This window comes from Caenorhabditis briggsae (assembly GCF_000004555.2).
Source record: "Caenorhabditis briggsae complete genome, chrV, whole genome shotgun sequence".
Lineage (NCBI taxonomy): Eukaryota > Metazoa > Nematoda > Chromadorea > Rhabditida > Rhabditidae > Caenorhabditis > Caenorhabditis briggsae.
This window is the reverse complement of record NC_013488.2, coordinates 19,051,571-19,066,068: the sequence shown is the minus strand read 5'-3', so window position 1 is coordinate 19,066,068 and position 14,498 is coordinate 19,051,571. Positions and strand designations below refer to the sequence as shown.

General features: G+C 38.9%; 3 protein-coding genes across 3 annotated transcripts in view; all 3 read right to left on the bottom strand.

Moving 5' to 3' along the window:
* Positions 1-193: 193 nt before the first annotated feature.
* Positions 194-6,219, bottom strand: CBG05609 (the record flags this gene model as incomplete). The annotated part of the gene is made up of 14 exons (XM_045238615.1): positions 194-431; positions 522-631; positions 677-759; positions 814-1,008; positions 1,058-1,328; positions 2,082-2,572; positions 2,626-2,903; positions 4,204-4,448; positions 4,503-4,578; positions 4,623-4,837; positions 5,277-5,351; positions 5,754-5,860; positions 5,918-6,080; positions 6,133-6,219. The coding sequence occupies 14 exons, from the start codon at positions 6,217-6,219 to the stop codon at positions 194-196; spliced, it is 2,634 nt and encodes an 877-aa protein (XP_045092997.1).
* A 3,155-nt stretch (positions 6,220-9,374) lies between these two features.
* CBG05607 lies at positions 9,375-12,855 on the bottom strand (the record flags this gene model as incomplete). Its single annotated transcript, XM_002638520.2, has 8 exons — positions 9,375-9,756; positions 9,803-9,862; positions 9,923-10,278; positions 10,326-10,448; positions 10,869-11,008; positions 11,054-11,319; positions 11,365-12,350; positions 12,772-12,855. 8 exons carry the CDS (start codon positions 12,853-12,855, stop codon positions 9,375-9,377), a joined length of 2,397 nt encoding a protein of 798 aa, XP_002638566.2.
* Positions 12,856-13,608: 753 nt separating this feature from the next.
* CBG05606 overlaps positions 13,609-14,498 on the bottom strand; it is a gene marked incomplete at both ends in the record, with an annotated part of 1,801 nt that continues 911 nt past the window's right edge. Inside the window, 3 exons of the mRNA XM_002638519.1 lie at positions 13,609-13,666; positions 13,741-13,994; positions 14,044-14,159. Of these exons, the coding sequence (XP_002638565.1) occupies positions 13,609-13,666; positions 13,741-13,994; positions 14,044-14,159 (428 nt within the window). The remainder of the gene's footprint in view (positions 13,667-13,740; positions 13,995-14,043; positions 14,160-14,498) is intronic.

Below are 14,498 nucleotides of genomic sequence, written 5' to 3'. Positions count from 1 at the left end.
TAAATCTCATGTTTCATGTCATGAATCCCAAATAGAAATCTTTATTATTACAAATTTGTAACTTTTAATATTTAAAACCATATTAAAATTCAATACCAGAAAGCGAATGAAATGTGTTTGTGTTCGACAAGTTGTGTAAAGAAACCGAGAGAAAAAAGACACCCGTAGGAAAAGAAGCAAGAAAAAAAAACAATTATTCTATCCTCTGAACACCTTGCTCCGGCATCTTGTACGCTGTCACATCTGCCAACTCATCAGAAGACGTCGTAGTCAATACTGGAGCCGTCACCGGTGCCGGCGCTTTCTTTTTCGTTGGCGAAGCCTGTTCAGAGTTCACTTGCGAAGCCGACGTTGCGATGGTGATCGGCGGCTCATCAGTGTCCGTTGGCTCCTGATCAATGCTCGCCGCTGGCGGCTCACTTCTGTCTCGTCTAGAAAAAAGATCCAATTTTAAAAATATCTTTGATCTTCTAATTAGTCTTCTAATTAGTAATTAATTAGACTAATTAGTAATAAGTTACCTTGGAATATGTGCCATACTAACGGCTCGTCTCGGCGTCCTCTCGTCATTCCTAGCCATCAACCCAGAAATCGCTGTATCTCTATCCGTGCTTCGGCGATTATCAGAGAGCTAAAATAAATGCTAATTAGGGCTTAATTAGAGTTAATTACTCACCAAGCTAGGCTGTAACTCATCCCACTGACTGAGCATGTCGGAAACAGTGAATCCTTTTCCAGCTGCCGGTTGATGGAGTACGTCTGGAAATAGTTGTAATTAGGTCTAATTAGTTCTAATTAAGTATAATTAGGTACCTGTAAAATCGATCAAAGACATTCTCGGCGAGTTGGGCGCCGATTTGCTCTTCTTCTCGACCATTCGTTTGCGGAACAGCTCGAACTCGGATCGAGCCTGGATATCGCGGAAGCGTTTGACGTGCTGGCAAGCCTTTCCCAGCATAATGACACCGTTACAGCACTTGATGGCAAGAAGGAGGAACCAACCGATTACTGGAAGCCAATGATATTTATAAGTGGATTGATGATCATAATAACTTACCAAAAACAATAATCGATCCCCAATTATCGAGTGTAAACGTCTGACTCAACACTCGAATGATCATAATCGACAATGGAATCGGAATGAAGCCCATCCGCCTTGCCACCTGATCCGAATAGTCACTGAACGCGCTCTCCTCCCGACTTCGGATTACATCGAACGCTATGGTTATTGTGAAGTCCTTGTACACTTCTGAATTAATCTCGTTGAATTTTGTGATGAATGCGTGCTTCAGCCAATCCACAAAGTACTCGCAGCCGACGACCATTATCTGAAAAAATTACCTGTTAGGCGACGTTTCAAAACCACGACGTTTCAGAACCCGACGCTTCAGAACTGCAACGTCTCAGAACTTTTTTGCATTTAGTATAGTGGTTTTTGTGTTCCTCATTTCATTTTGTATTGCTCATTTCAATTTGTTGTATTGCTCATTTCAATTTGTATTGCTCATTCCAATTTGTTGTTTTTCTGCTTTTTCTCATCTACCGTACTCCAAATAATGGCTCCGCGTCACTTCGAAACTGCGACACTTCAAAACCGGTCGTTTTAAAACTGTGGTAATACAGGCGAATGGATGAATTTCAGACTACAGAAACAAATATAGGGTTTTCAAATATGCTTTTTCTGATAGAATTTTGAAAATCAATTAAATTTGGGATTTTTTTAGATTTCAGAATGTATTCTATCAGAAAAACCATACTTGAAAACACTAAAATATTTTTTTGCAGTCTGAAATTTGTTCATTCGCCAGCATTGCCACGGTTTCGGAATGACTGGTTTCAAAGTACCGCAGTTTCGAAGTGACGCGGTTTCGAAGCGACGCGGAGCCATTATTTGGAGTACGGTAGATGAGAACGGTTGAAAAAGCAGAAAAAAAACGAATTTAAATGAGGAATGCTCATTTGTTGTGGAAAAACCACTATGCAAAAATGCAGGAAAGTTCTGAAACGTCGTGGTTCTGAAATGTCGAGTTCTGAAACGTCCAGGACTACAACTTTGAATCTAAATCTTCTTCTCCACTTACGATATCCGGCACCATTTCCGCAAACGAGTCGACATTCCAATTGACAGCAGTCATATTTCGAATCATGACCACAAACAGTAGTGCATAAATATGGAATCGTTCTCGAACATCACTGCAAGCCATTTGAAACAGATTCGCCTTTGCAAACTTCTTGAATACAGCCCCTTTCAACTCCACAAAGTTATTGCTCATCATAATTGCAAGTACGGTTTGGTTGTGTGAATTGAATGCCACGTTGAGGACGGTGGCTTGGAGAATGACTAGAAATGAGTGAATAGTGGCGTAGACGATGGCGACGATGAGGTGGAGAGTGGTTCGGACGATGTGGCCAGCGGATAGACGACGTTCCGAGTTGGCAGTGAAGAGTAGTGCGTCGAACATGTCCTGTCCCAAACTACTAAACAATCGATCGGCAACCTCTAACATGTTGTAGAAAATGTACAGCTTGATGGTCCCCTGACTCCTTACTTGATGATATAGAAATGATGAATCTGAAACTTTTCCATCCATTTGGGATGTCTTCTCGAATTTTCTTGCTTCTTACCAATCTCCCGAATCAACATGGAAGCCGCAAAAATGATAAGGACTTTTAAAAAGTCGCAAGTCTCCGCAGACGTCCATCGTTTCACTCGAAAAAGCGCACCAAAAATTGACATTAGAAATCGGAGGGGTAGAAATGTGAAGAGATAGAAGAAGGAGTCGATGCACTGGAGAAGGCCGTAGGCCAGGAACTGCTCGAGTTCCAGAGGGATTCGAAGGAACGCGTAAACTTTTCGACGCTTCTCCGAGAAACGAGCATGGTCGTTGTGCAGAGAGTAGCCTCTGGAATGTGAAGGTTTTGATCGAGATTTGGGCTTTTTTAACCGATTTTTGTTTGGAAATTCGATTTCGAAGAATGGCAAGAGCTCAATTGCATCAAAAAATTGTAGAAAAAAATTTAGATTCACATACTTAGCAATAAAGAAAAAATTCTGAAAAATTTCGAAATCTCGAAAATCGCATTTATGGAAACTTCTGGGAGGTACTTGGACTTTAAAAAAACTAATTTTGACCTGAAAATCATCAAAAATGAATTGAGAGAAGCAAAAAAACGACCTTAAATGAACTATATTGGTCTGAATTAATCCTAGAATTGTCACATTTTTAAACTGGCCGAAATCGGTGAAAATAACACAAAATAATTTAAAATATGATAGAAAATCTCCTGAAAATAACTCAAAATAGACTAAAATCGGTTAAAAAATTATCAAAATTCGTCTAAAACTTGAGAAAACCAGTTATCAGGTTTCAGATTAATTTAAATGATTCTAGACCTATTTTCGCCTACTTTATGTCTTTTTTAGGTCATTTTCTTGATTTTCAGTCATCTTGATTTATTTTTTAGCTGAAATTTCATCAAATTTCGGCTTAAAATTGCTAGAAAAATCCAAAAATTTTTGTAATATTTCGAGAGAAAATTTGGTTTCTTTTTCTGATTTTTATGCAAAATTTTAAAACCTTTTTAGGTTTTTCAGCTATTTTTGAAGATTCTTTTTCGATTTTTCCGGTTTTTTTCTGAAATTCGACGGGGATAGTCTTTGATTACTGTAGATTACTGTAGAAAACCTAGTATTCTATAGTTTTAAAAACGTTTTTTTCTGCATTTTGACGTGATTGTGTTTGCAATAAAAAAACCCCCAAATTACTAGTTTCTCTACAGTAACCTACAGTAATATTCTATCCAGAACACCATCCCCCGTCAAACTTCAGACAAAAAATCGGAAAATCGAATGAGAATCTTCAAAAACAGCTGAAAAACCTGAAAAGGTCTAAAACTTTTGCACAGAATCCAAGAAAAATCAATTTTTTTCGAAAAATCGCTAATTTTTCGGGATTTTCAGTTTTGGCGGGAATTCAAAAACTGCTCCAGAACCGTCCGGATGTTCCCAGATAGCGGTTTTCGATATTTTGAAAAATTGCAAATGTTTTCTTTGTTTCTATAAGAATCTACATACTTTTCTGCACATTTTAATACAATTTTTAGAAAATTTGGTCGAAGTCTTCATTTTTTATGAATTTTTTCTCGAAAAATCGATTCGAATAGTTTAAAATAGCTGAAAAAGCAATTTTCAGCAACACAAACCTTGTCATTTCTTCCCAGAAGAATCCAAAAAAGCCCTTCGGCTGAACCACATCATCAAACGGACTCTTTTCACGCTCCTGCGACGGCGATGGAGTGTCTGAAACTTTTTCTGGCGCGAATTTACATTTCTGCGGATTCTGAACGATCTTACGAAGCGGTGACGACGTCTGACTATCGCAAATCACTGTTAGCCGCTCGTCATACGAGATTCTAGACGGTTTTCGGACAGGCGTCGATTTCTCACCCTGAAGTTGTGAATTTTTGGCTTAAAACTCAAATTTCGAGCTAAAATAACTCACATCGTTCTCTAAATCACTGCCTAGCGAGTTTTTCAGCGTTAATCGTCGTCTTACTCGCTCGGATTTGGGATTTTCTCTGGAAAAATCAATTTTTATAGTGTATTTTTTAATCAAATGTACATTTCCGACTCAAAATCGATTTTCCGAGGCGTTTCCGGTGATGGTGGTGCCGACATTGTGATTGAGACCTCTTCATTGACCACACTCGACAAATCGTTGGCTTCTACGTTGATCAGAAGATCCTGAATACTCGAAGTCTCGCTGGCATTTCGACTATTGTCTCTGTAATTTTGACTTTTTGGGTTTTTAAAAATTTTCCGGTGCTCAAAAAATACCTTGACGTTGATTGCACATTGTTCATTGATCTTTTTCGCTGAAAATTCGTTCGAAAAATGTTTTTTTAATTTAAAAAGTTGTACAGTAGTATTTAAAGGCGCATGTAGGGAAAAATCAAGAAAAATGAAGCAATTTCAAAAAGTTTTAGAGGATTACTGTCGATTTGTGCTCTTTTGTGTCGCCTCTTTTCGATGCTCTTTTCACGCTTTTTTCATTAAAATTCGGTTTCAAAAGCACGTGCCGGTCTCAAAAGCACAATGCACTGCGATGCATCAAACCAGCGGGATGCGCGCCCGAGAAACGCGCCATGCACCGAAAGTGCGCAAATAAAACGAAAAGTGTGTCAAGAGACCCCTAGGGGTATAACATTTATTGCGTAGCTAATAAGAAAACAACAAAACATAATAGCAAAATTAAATAGAAATTTGACGAATTCGCTCCATTGCACGAGTCTCCTTGGCACCAGCAAGTGTCTTCGATAACCGAGGCATCGGATAGGCAAGCCAAGTCGACCTGAAAATTGAAACAATTCCTGTAAAACCTGTAATAGAAGGGCCCCCATACTCTCAAATTAATGCCAATTGATTTCGCGAGAAGTGAGATTTTTCAAACAAAAAGTTTGCCGTATCCCTATTAGAAGCCTACCGTATATAACGCATACCTTTAAACTGAACCATCTCGGTTTCTATGAAAGATGTCAAAAATCTGTCAACTGACAAAATATTTAACATTTCCTGATAAACATTTTGTTAGTTGAACACTTTTTGATATTTCACACAGAAAACGAGATAAATTGGGTCAAAGTTGAAGACGGGCGGCACAAACGCGCAGTCACAGTTTCTACGTTAAAAGCAAAGTTAAATACCATGTAGTTTATCAAAAATGCTCTAAAACGCCCCAGTAAAGCTCATTTACCTCCGAATGTGTGCAAAATGAGTGATTGGGTGGTTTGAACACCGATGGATCATTCAAATTAAACATTTTATTGTAGCATCCACGGAATGTCATTTGGCTGTAGGCACCTGAATAATAAATTAGGGTAATTAATTGTTTTAATTACTTCCTGAAGTTACACTAACCCGAATTATTAACAGTTTGGGTCCACTTAACGCAAATACCACCGGCACCACAGTCATCTGCGCTTCGGTCCCTAATGATATTTGTGCTCCCATTGCAATCATCACTGAACGTTCTGGGTAGTTGAATCCGCCCTCCTGGACCTCGTTGCTTGGTCAGAAAGTTCTGGAAAGAGATGATGGTCTAGAAAATCTTCCGGTGGCCTAAAATTACATACCTCTTTCATATTGTTACTGGCGCAACTGAAGCATTTGATGGCGTCTGTGGAGGTGAAGAGAAGAGAGTATACCAGGAAGCTCAGCATTTTTCTTTCTGTGGAATCTGAATTACAAGAAAATAAAATCAAACACTTGAAAATTGACAAGGATCGTGGGATATGGTCGGGAAAAAAAAGAAAATCAACATGAAAAAATAAAACTGTCCTTCTTTCTGGGAACCGGGTCGTAAAAATTGTATGAGAAGAGAGATAGAGACAGAGGAAATGGGAATTTTCAATCCAAAGTATTGAATTTACATCCTTTTTAGAAACCAAGTTTTGAATATTGAAACAAAGCTCCAATAACCCGAGATAACCAATTTTTCTTCCAAATTCACATATAGCCGGAAACAACAAAAAAAAAGAATGTTAAAATTGAATTTAGTCCCAAATACATAAACTTTTACTGATTTTGGAACCCCAAAAAACAGCGAAACAAACGAGTAAGTTCAAAAACACAAAATTCTCATTTTTATATTTTTCTACTTAAAAACTCGCACTCACTTTTTCAGAAATCATATCTAGGCTCTTAAATGATCTCGCATTGTCTCGACTTACAATTAGCCAAGCTACAGTATACTTTCAGCTCAATTATCTCGGTTCCTTTAAGAGATATAAAAATGTTATCAACTGATAAAATACTTAAAACAATATCACCAACATTTTATTAGTAGACAAATTTTCGGCATCTCGTATAGGAACCGAGATAGTTGAGCTCGAAGTGCATGTAGCAGTATCACCGTAAATGCTCTAATAGAAACCCGAGTGCAATTTGAGCTCATTTAACTCGATTCCTGTAAAAGATTTAAAAAATTTGTCAACTAGTAAACTATTCATCATAATATCACCAATATTTTATCAGTTAACCAATTTTTGATATTTTTCACTGTACCCGAGATAATTGAGCTCAAAGTGAATGTAACAGTACCACCGTAAATGCTCTAATAGTGACCCAAGTGCATTTTGAGCTCAATTATCTTAATTCCGGTAAAACAGATGAAAAATCTGTCAATAAATAAATTATTTATCATAATATCACCTATATTTTATTAGTTGAAAGTTTTTTGATATCTCGTATAACAACCGAGATAATTGAGCAATATTACCGTAAATGCTCTTATAGTAACCTAAGTGCACTTTGAGCTCAATTATCTTGGTTCCTATTAAAGATATCAAAAAACTTTAAATTGGTAAAGTATTGATGATATTATGATAAACATTTTATCAGTGAACAGATTTTTGATATCTTTTGAAGGAACCGAGATAATTGAGCTCAAATTTGACGGTGTGGATGGGCTTCTATTAGAGGAAAGGCCTAATATTTCAATTTTTAGTCTTTTAATCAAACATCAAAAAACTAATAAAATCAATTTTCGAGAAAGTAGAAAAGTAGTACTTTTTCGCCTGCTATCCCATCTCCTCCTGTCCAAAAGGTATTTGTTTGTATAGGAAAGGCCTGACCTAGAGGGAGAGAGAGACTCGGATATATCCTTCAACACAAGCCAAGCCGCTTTTCCTCTCCCTCTTGTCCAAATATTGTCCAAATATATTCACTAGAGAGTCCTTTTTCTCGACAGGGGATGGTGAGGAGACATTTTGGAAAACATAGGTGTCGGTTTCAAGTGTTTAGAGGTGTGGCAAGGGAATGCCAAAGGGTCGGGGGTGGAATTATGAGCAGATTTAGTATAGCTTGAAGAATGGAGAGAAGAAATCGGTGTACTGTTTCTAGATGGAGTACCGGCCGATAGGATATAGAAAAACGTATTTTTGAACTGATTTTCATTTTGACCATCTTCAGGATGGCCTATGCGCCTTTAATCTCAAGAGGACGGAGGGGGAAGGGACGCGCCACCTTTAAAGGCACATAACTCAGAAACTATGGTAGCTAGACAAGTTTTTTCAATTGTAGAAATATGGGAATTTTAGTTTCGAATACTTTTTTAGTTTTCACTATATTGCTAAGAACATTAGTTTTTGAGTTATGCGTCTTTAAAGTTAGCGTACCCCGTCTTCTAGTTTTTAAGTTTCCGATCTTTTTGAAAATTTTGGAGGGTGTAAAACAAACCTAGATGTGCAACTTTGCATCTACAAAATTTTTCGCGATTTCCTCCTAGATTTTTAGCTATTCGTCCATTTTTTTGGGACAACTATTTTTCCCGTTTTCCGTAAGACAGTTGACAGCCGAGCTACAGACTGTTGAAAATGCCGAAAATCCACTGAAAATACATTTTTGAATATCTTACTGAACGGTACTGTAGATCGGTTAGTAATGAGGATTTAAACTGTGTACTATATTATTTTCGCTAGAGATATTTTAGCTCAAAATGTGAACAGCATCTATACAGTGTTCATTTCAGGGCTAGGAAGTTTTCGAATATCCCAAAATAGGAAAAAAGTACCAAAACATATTATTAGTCAATTCCATCACATGACGAATATACGAACTCTCTCCCTCTCTCTCTCAACACATTTCTATTATCGTTCCCGCAAATACATGAATTGGTGCTCATGCTCTGACCCCTCACCGAGACAGTATAGCAGTCTAGAGAGATCCAGAGAAGCAGACTACTAATATGAGGAACTGTTTATTTACTGGCGGATCTCGAGGAGGAAGAGTTTTTTTTGTATACGTTATTCCTTGTTTGTAATAAAAGGAGAATAAAGTCTTTAATGAAACAAAGAAGGAGAAACACCAATACAATTTGTTCATAATTGATATTTAAAAGGAAGCACAAGAAAAAAAGACGCATTCTAAAAATTTTTGTTCTAGGAACACATTCTCTTTTCACATAATTATGACTCATCCTCCTCTTCTTCGTCTGATTTTATTCGAAGAGAAGGAACTCGATTTTCCAAAAACTGACGATGGTCCACCTCTACCAGACGATGCTTCAGATTCTGATGATTTGGATGGAGCGACGCACCAAGAAGAAAAACCATATTGAAAAATGATAATTCGCTCTAAAATTTCCAAATTTTCAAAAAGCGGGCCGGCCATCTTTTCCACAAGTATGATTTTTTTATGTACTGGCGGATCTCAAGGAGCTCCTTTTTTGTATAAAAAATAAGTCAGAAAAATAAAAAAGTCTTTAATGAAACAAAGAAGGAGAAACACCAATACAATTTGTTCATAATTGATATTAAAAGAAAGCACAAGAAAAAAAAGACGCATCCTAAAAATATTTTCTTTTCTAAAGAATTCCTTATGACTCATTTTCCTCTTCATCTGATTGTTTTGAAGAAGAGGAACTCGATTTTTCAGAAACTGACGATGATCCTCCTCTACCAGAAGATGCTTCAGATTCTGATGATGACTCTTCAGATTCCGACGAACTTTCTGATTGAGAAGACTTCCTGGATCCAGACGACGTCTTCGACTCAAAGTTCTCATCTTCATAATCATCCTTCTCCACCACAAACGTTCCAGCGGCACTAGAACCTTCAGATCCTCGTCTGGATTCCACTTTTAGCTGGGTGGAAGTAGTTCCCTTGCCACTATTCATTCTTTCAGCGAATTTCCGTTTCAGGCGGTGCTCTTGAGCTAATGCCGTTTGTTTTTCCATGATAAGAGGGCCATTGAGTACTCTGGAAGAGTTTAGAAGTTGCAGAATCAAAGTCTATCAATCCGTACCTCTGCTTCATTTCTGTCAACTGCCGCATGTACTCCTGAGTAGTCTCTTGCTGTTGTTGCCTACAAATTCTCAATTTTCTACATTTTCTAATTCCAAAATTTTCAAAATCCGCAACTCACATTTTCATCTTTGTCCTCATCGCAATATTCTCATCGGTCTTACTTCGGGCACCCAGAAATGTGGCGATCCTCCTTCGATTATCCTCCGCCCAGTAGTTATTCTTCGCGGCCTCCTCGGCCCGTACCTTTTGAATTCTCGCTTTATTGAGTTCCTCTCTCAATTGTGCCGAATGCGTGCTAGGCACTCGATTTTCAGTTGGTTTTGGTGCTTTTGGAGATGGTTTGTATTGTTCTGGCTCTTTTTCCTTGCAATGGGCATGACGAGTGGTTGCAGATTGACTTCGGTAAGAAGAGAGTTTGAAAGGAATCGGGACGGTGGAGGGCTTCGAGTTAGCACGACGATAGTCTTCATTGATCTGAAAACGAGGAATTGAGAGATATTGAGTTTTGAAAGAATATGTACCTTGGCATGAATCTTGTTGAAATCCGGGGGAGAAGTTCTTCTATGCTGTACCACGGATGTTGTGTCTAGTGTGCACTTCCCATGTCTCAGTTTGTGTGTCATGTTGGATTGGTGACGGTGGCTCTGAATAGGAGGTTTTAGCTTTGCCAATTTTGCACCTGGTTATCTGAATCCCCATTAAAAAGTCAACTATCGTAAAACCTGTAATAGAGGGGCACTGTCAAGTTTGAGCTCATTTATCTCGGTTCCCATCAAAGATATCAAAGAAGTGCAAACTATTAAAACACTTCTGATATTATGATAAGCAATTTATCAGTTAACAAGTTTCTGATATCTTTCACAGGGATCGAAATAATTGAGCTCAAAGTTGACGCTTTGGTTGGGCTGCTATTAGAGGTACTACGGTACCTACATACATAGAGGGCACTTCTATTAAAGGTTTTAAGGTAGTTTTACACATATTTTCAGTTCACTACTCATTGAAACGTCTCAATTAAATCTAAGAAAATCGGTCTCAATGAATTCGGTCCCTTTTATATGTACCTTGATCCCCTTTGGCGTTGTCGCCTCCTGAATCAAAACGGCTGTTCTCGTAGCTGCACTCCTCCCTCTAGCATTTGGCTTCACTGGAATCGGAGACACATATGTAGTTGGTGGTACATATCCCAGGGGTTTGATGGATGCTGAAAGTGTTCTATAGCAACCAAAATTATCAATCCAAAACCTACCTAGATTTCCCTCACTCTTTGATCGCACCATTTCATTTTGCGCCTCAAACTTCTTCCTTGCCACCGCTGCCACTTTCTTTCTTATCGCTTCTACATACTTCTGTTCAGTGGCAAAAGTGTTCGTAGGGATGTACGTGGATTTTGGCACTGGTTTGGCTTTGAATTTCGTGTTTTCCAGAGACTTCTGCGCCTCCTCCTCTCGTCGTTGTTTCTCACTCATCATATCAGACATAAACTTTTTGGCGTAGGTATTCCCAATAGTTTTTCTGAAATTTTCAAACTAAATTTTTATAAGGATTGCTGCCACTCACCTTAATGATAACTGGAATGGTTTGGGTATAGTGACCTGAGGTTCTGGGATGTTATGCATGGACTTGGAGCGAATCTTCAGCTCATTAGTTCCAGTTTCCAATTGCCTTTTCACAGATCTATGGGAATCCCCGACAACTTCATCCACCGACATCCCATCCTCCAAAAAACTCTCTTCCACTACATCAGCGGTCGTGGCGAATTGTGGCTGCTGAATTGGCACGTGTTTAGTGCTTGTAGACGTAAGAAGATGTCCATTTGGCATTGCAACTGATGTAGTAGGAAGGTTGTACTTGGCAGAAGCATCGGCTAGCACCTGTCGGATTGTTGCTGAATTAGGGGTCTTCTGAGAACCATGATGCTGATGATGAGGATGGTGTCGGTGACGTGGCAAACTGGAGGATCGGTGATGGGAGGATGACTGCCGTGGAATTGCAGTAGTGATTGCGGTGTGGGCTTGGTGGCGATGTCTTGATGCAGAAACAGGAGGAGCTGATGGAACAGGCGGGGCCTGACGGCTCCTAGATTCACGAGGTGGAGGTGCTGAAGCTATAGTGCTCCTTGATGGAGGAACAAATGCCACAGGTGGTGGAGAAGCTACTCTATGAGGTACACGAACCACTTTCGGCGGCATTATATGAACTCGTTGGTTCCTTGGTACCATATAGTGTGATTCTTCTTCTTGTTCATAAGTGTTTCCCGTCCGCTCAACTTCATGATACTCGGGCTCTTCCCTCCGCACGCCTTCTGACTTTCGAGGGACGTCTAGCGGATCTATGTATCTCTGATGACAACTTGTAGAAGTAGTCATTTGGATTCTTGAAGAGGATTGCATGGTTTTGGACTCTGTAGTTTTTGAGGTGGATATCACAGTGGGGAGTGGAGGAGCACCGACTTTCTTGGCTAGGAAATTTGTGGTTTCTTGGTGTTTCTCACGAAGGATGGAGAGACGACGCACGAATTCTTCATCGTTGAGAAGGGTGGGGTCCTGGAAAAAAGAAGTTTGGAAATCTGGAATTCTAGGAATCTAGAAATCTAGGTATCTGGGAATCTATAAATCTAGGGATCTAGAAATCTAGGAATCTAGGATTCTAGGAATCTAGGGATCTAAAAATCTAGGAATCTAGGAATAAAGAAATCTTGGTTACCAGTAACCATCGAAAACACTCTAATAGCGTGTCAGAGTCCATCAACTGTGAGCTCAGATATCTCATTCCGTGTAGAAAATATCACATACTGGCCCACTGATAAAATGTTTATCATAATATCAAAAAATTTTATCAGTTGACAACTTGTTGATTGCTTTCACAAGAATTGAAATATATGGGCTCAAAGTTCGGCTGGCACTTCATTCAAGTTAATTTAACGGCATTGTTCTTCTAAAAAGCTTCAAAAATTGAAACACTCACTTCTTGCAACGCATCTAGCAAGTCTGCAGTTGCCTGAAGATTCCTCTTCACCTTTACATGAGGTTCTGGATTGGTTGGCATCATCTAACTAGGTATGTAGGAATAATAAAAGGATAAAAAATATTCTATACGAACGTAATCGTTCTCAGGAAATAAAAGAGTACTAGTACATGTCCCGGGATTTCATAAATGTTCTTAGATTTCGAAATTGAGTAGCCAGTGAGAGAGAGTGGGAGAGAGAAAGAGAGATGGACGACGGTTGTCATGGAGACTCATGGAAGAGGGACGGGGCAGGTGGAACCTTTAGAAGAGGAGGGGGAGAGAAATAGTGTGGGATTCTAAGAGGGTCGTGAGAGAGGGGAAGGTGTCATTAGGTGCAAATGAAATGAGGAAAGAGCATAGGGAGGAGATTGGAATCCGGAAAGAAGCCCAAAGAAGGTTTCTGAGAAATGAGGCTTGGGATTAGGACGGGGTCTATAGAAGGCTAAGAATTTAAGAATCTGAATATGTGTGTGTGGGATGGTGCCCGTTCATTTTGATTTTGAAAACATAAAACATTGAGGTCATGAGACACGAATAAAATCACTCCGCCTGGCGGCGGCAATAATCTTCTGGCAATAGAGAAAAGGTAAGAATCTGTGGGAAAAGTAAGTTTTAAGCATTCTTGTATAAAAAAGACAAACTTTGGTAATCAAAAATTTGCTTAAGAGTTCTGAAACACTGTCTAAAATCGAAAAAAAAATTATCTTAAAAATTCAGCCATGCTTCAACAAAATTACTGGTTTTATTAACAAAATCGAATTTTGGAAAAAATGCAAAATTAGTAAAAACTATAAATTATGGCGACGACAACGGCGACGACAATCCAGGTGGTTTTTCGTAGTTGTTGTTTTCTCTGAAATTTTTATTATGAAGGATTTTTGGAATCTATTTGTGTTAGTGCTCCCTAACGATGTAGAAAAAACTCACTGCTCCTGATACTCTACTGGCAAGGCAAGACGATTCCAAAGTGCACACATGGCCAAAAACGGCATAACCACCCAAACACCATTTGGAATCCAGAAGATTAGAGTGATTCCCAAATACCCATAGTTGTCAGTGAAGAAAGAAGGGGTTCCGGCTGGTGGGGCAATGTACATGACCAGGTACCAGAAGGTCTTCCAGAAAACAAACGCGCTGGTTGTGAAGGCAACAAGAAGGGCGTGACGTGATCGTTTGAGAGCCTGGAAATGGATTTATCATGTTGGATTAATCCCAAGAAAAATGTCTTACCAGGTAGACAGCTACGAAGTTCATAACGATCTCAATAAGCATAACACGTCCTGTGGAGCAAGTCACAACGTCTTTGGTATCGGCATAGCGGATGTCAACGGAGGAGTAGAGTTTCCCTGAAAAAATAGGCGACGTCAAACTGAAAATATGACAATTCGCTTATGAAAACTATCTGAAACTTGTTCGCACTATTTAAAAACGTTTGAGTACACTTTCAGTTTACTAGAGTCTAAGTTTCAGTTGACATAATTTTGTGGGATTACCGTAAACACTCTAATAGAACGCCACCCGGACCGTCTACTTTGAGCCCATGTATCTCATTTTCTGTGAGAGATATCAAAAAGTGGTTAAGTAATAAATGTTGCTAATATCATGATAAGTATTCTATTAGTTGTCACTTTTTGATATCTCTTCAAAAGAAGTAAGATATATAGGCTCAAAGGGACGGTCCGAGT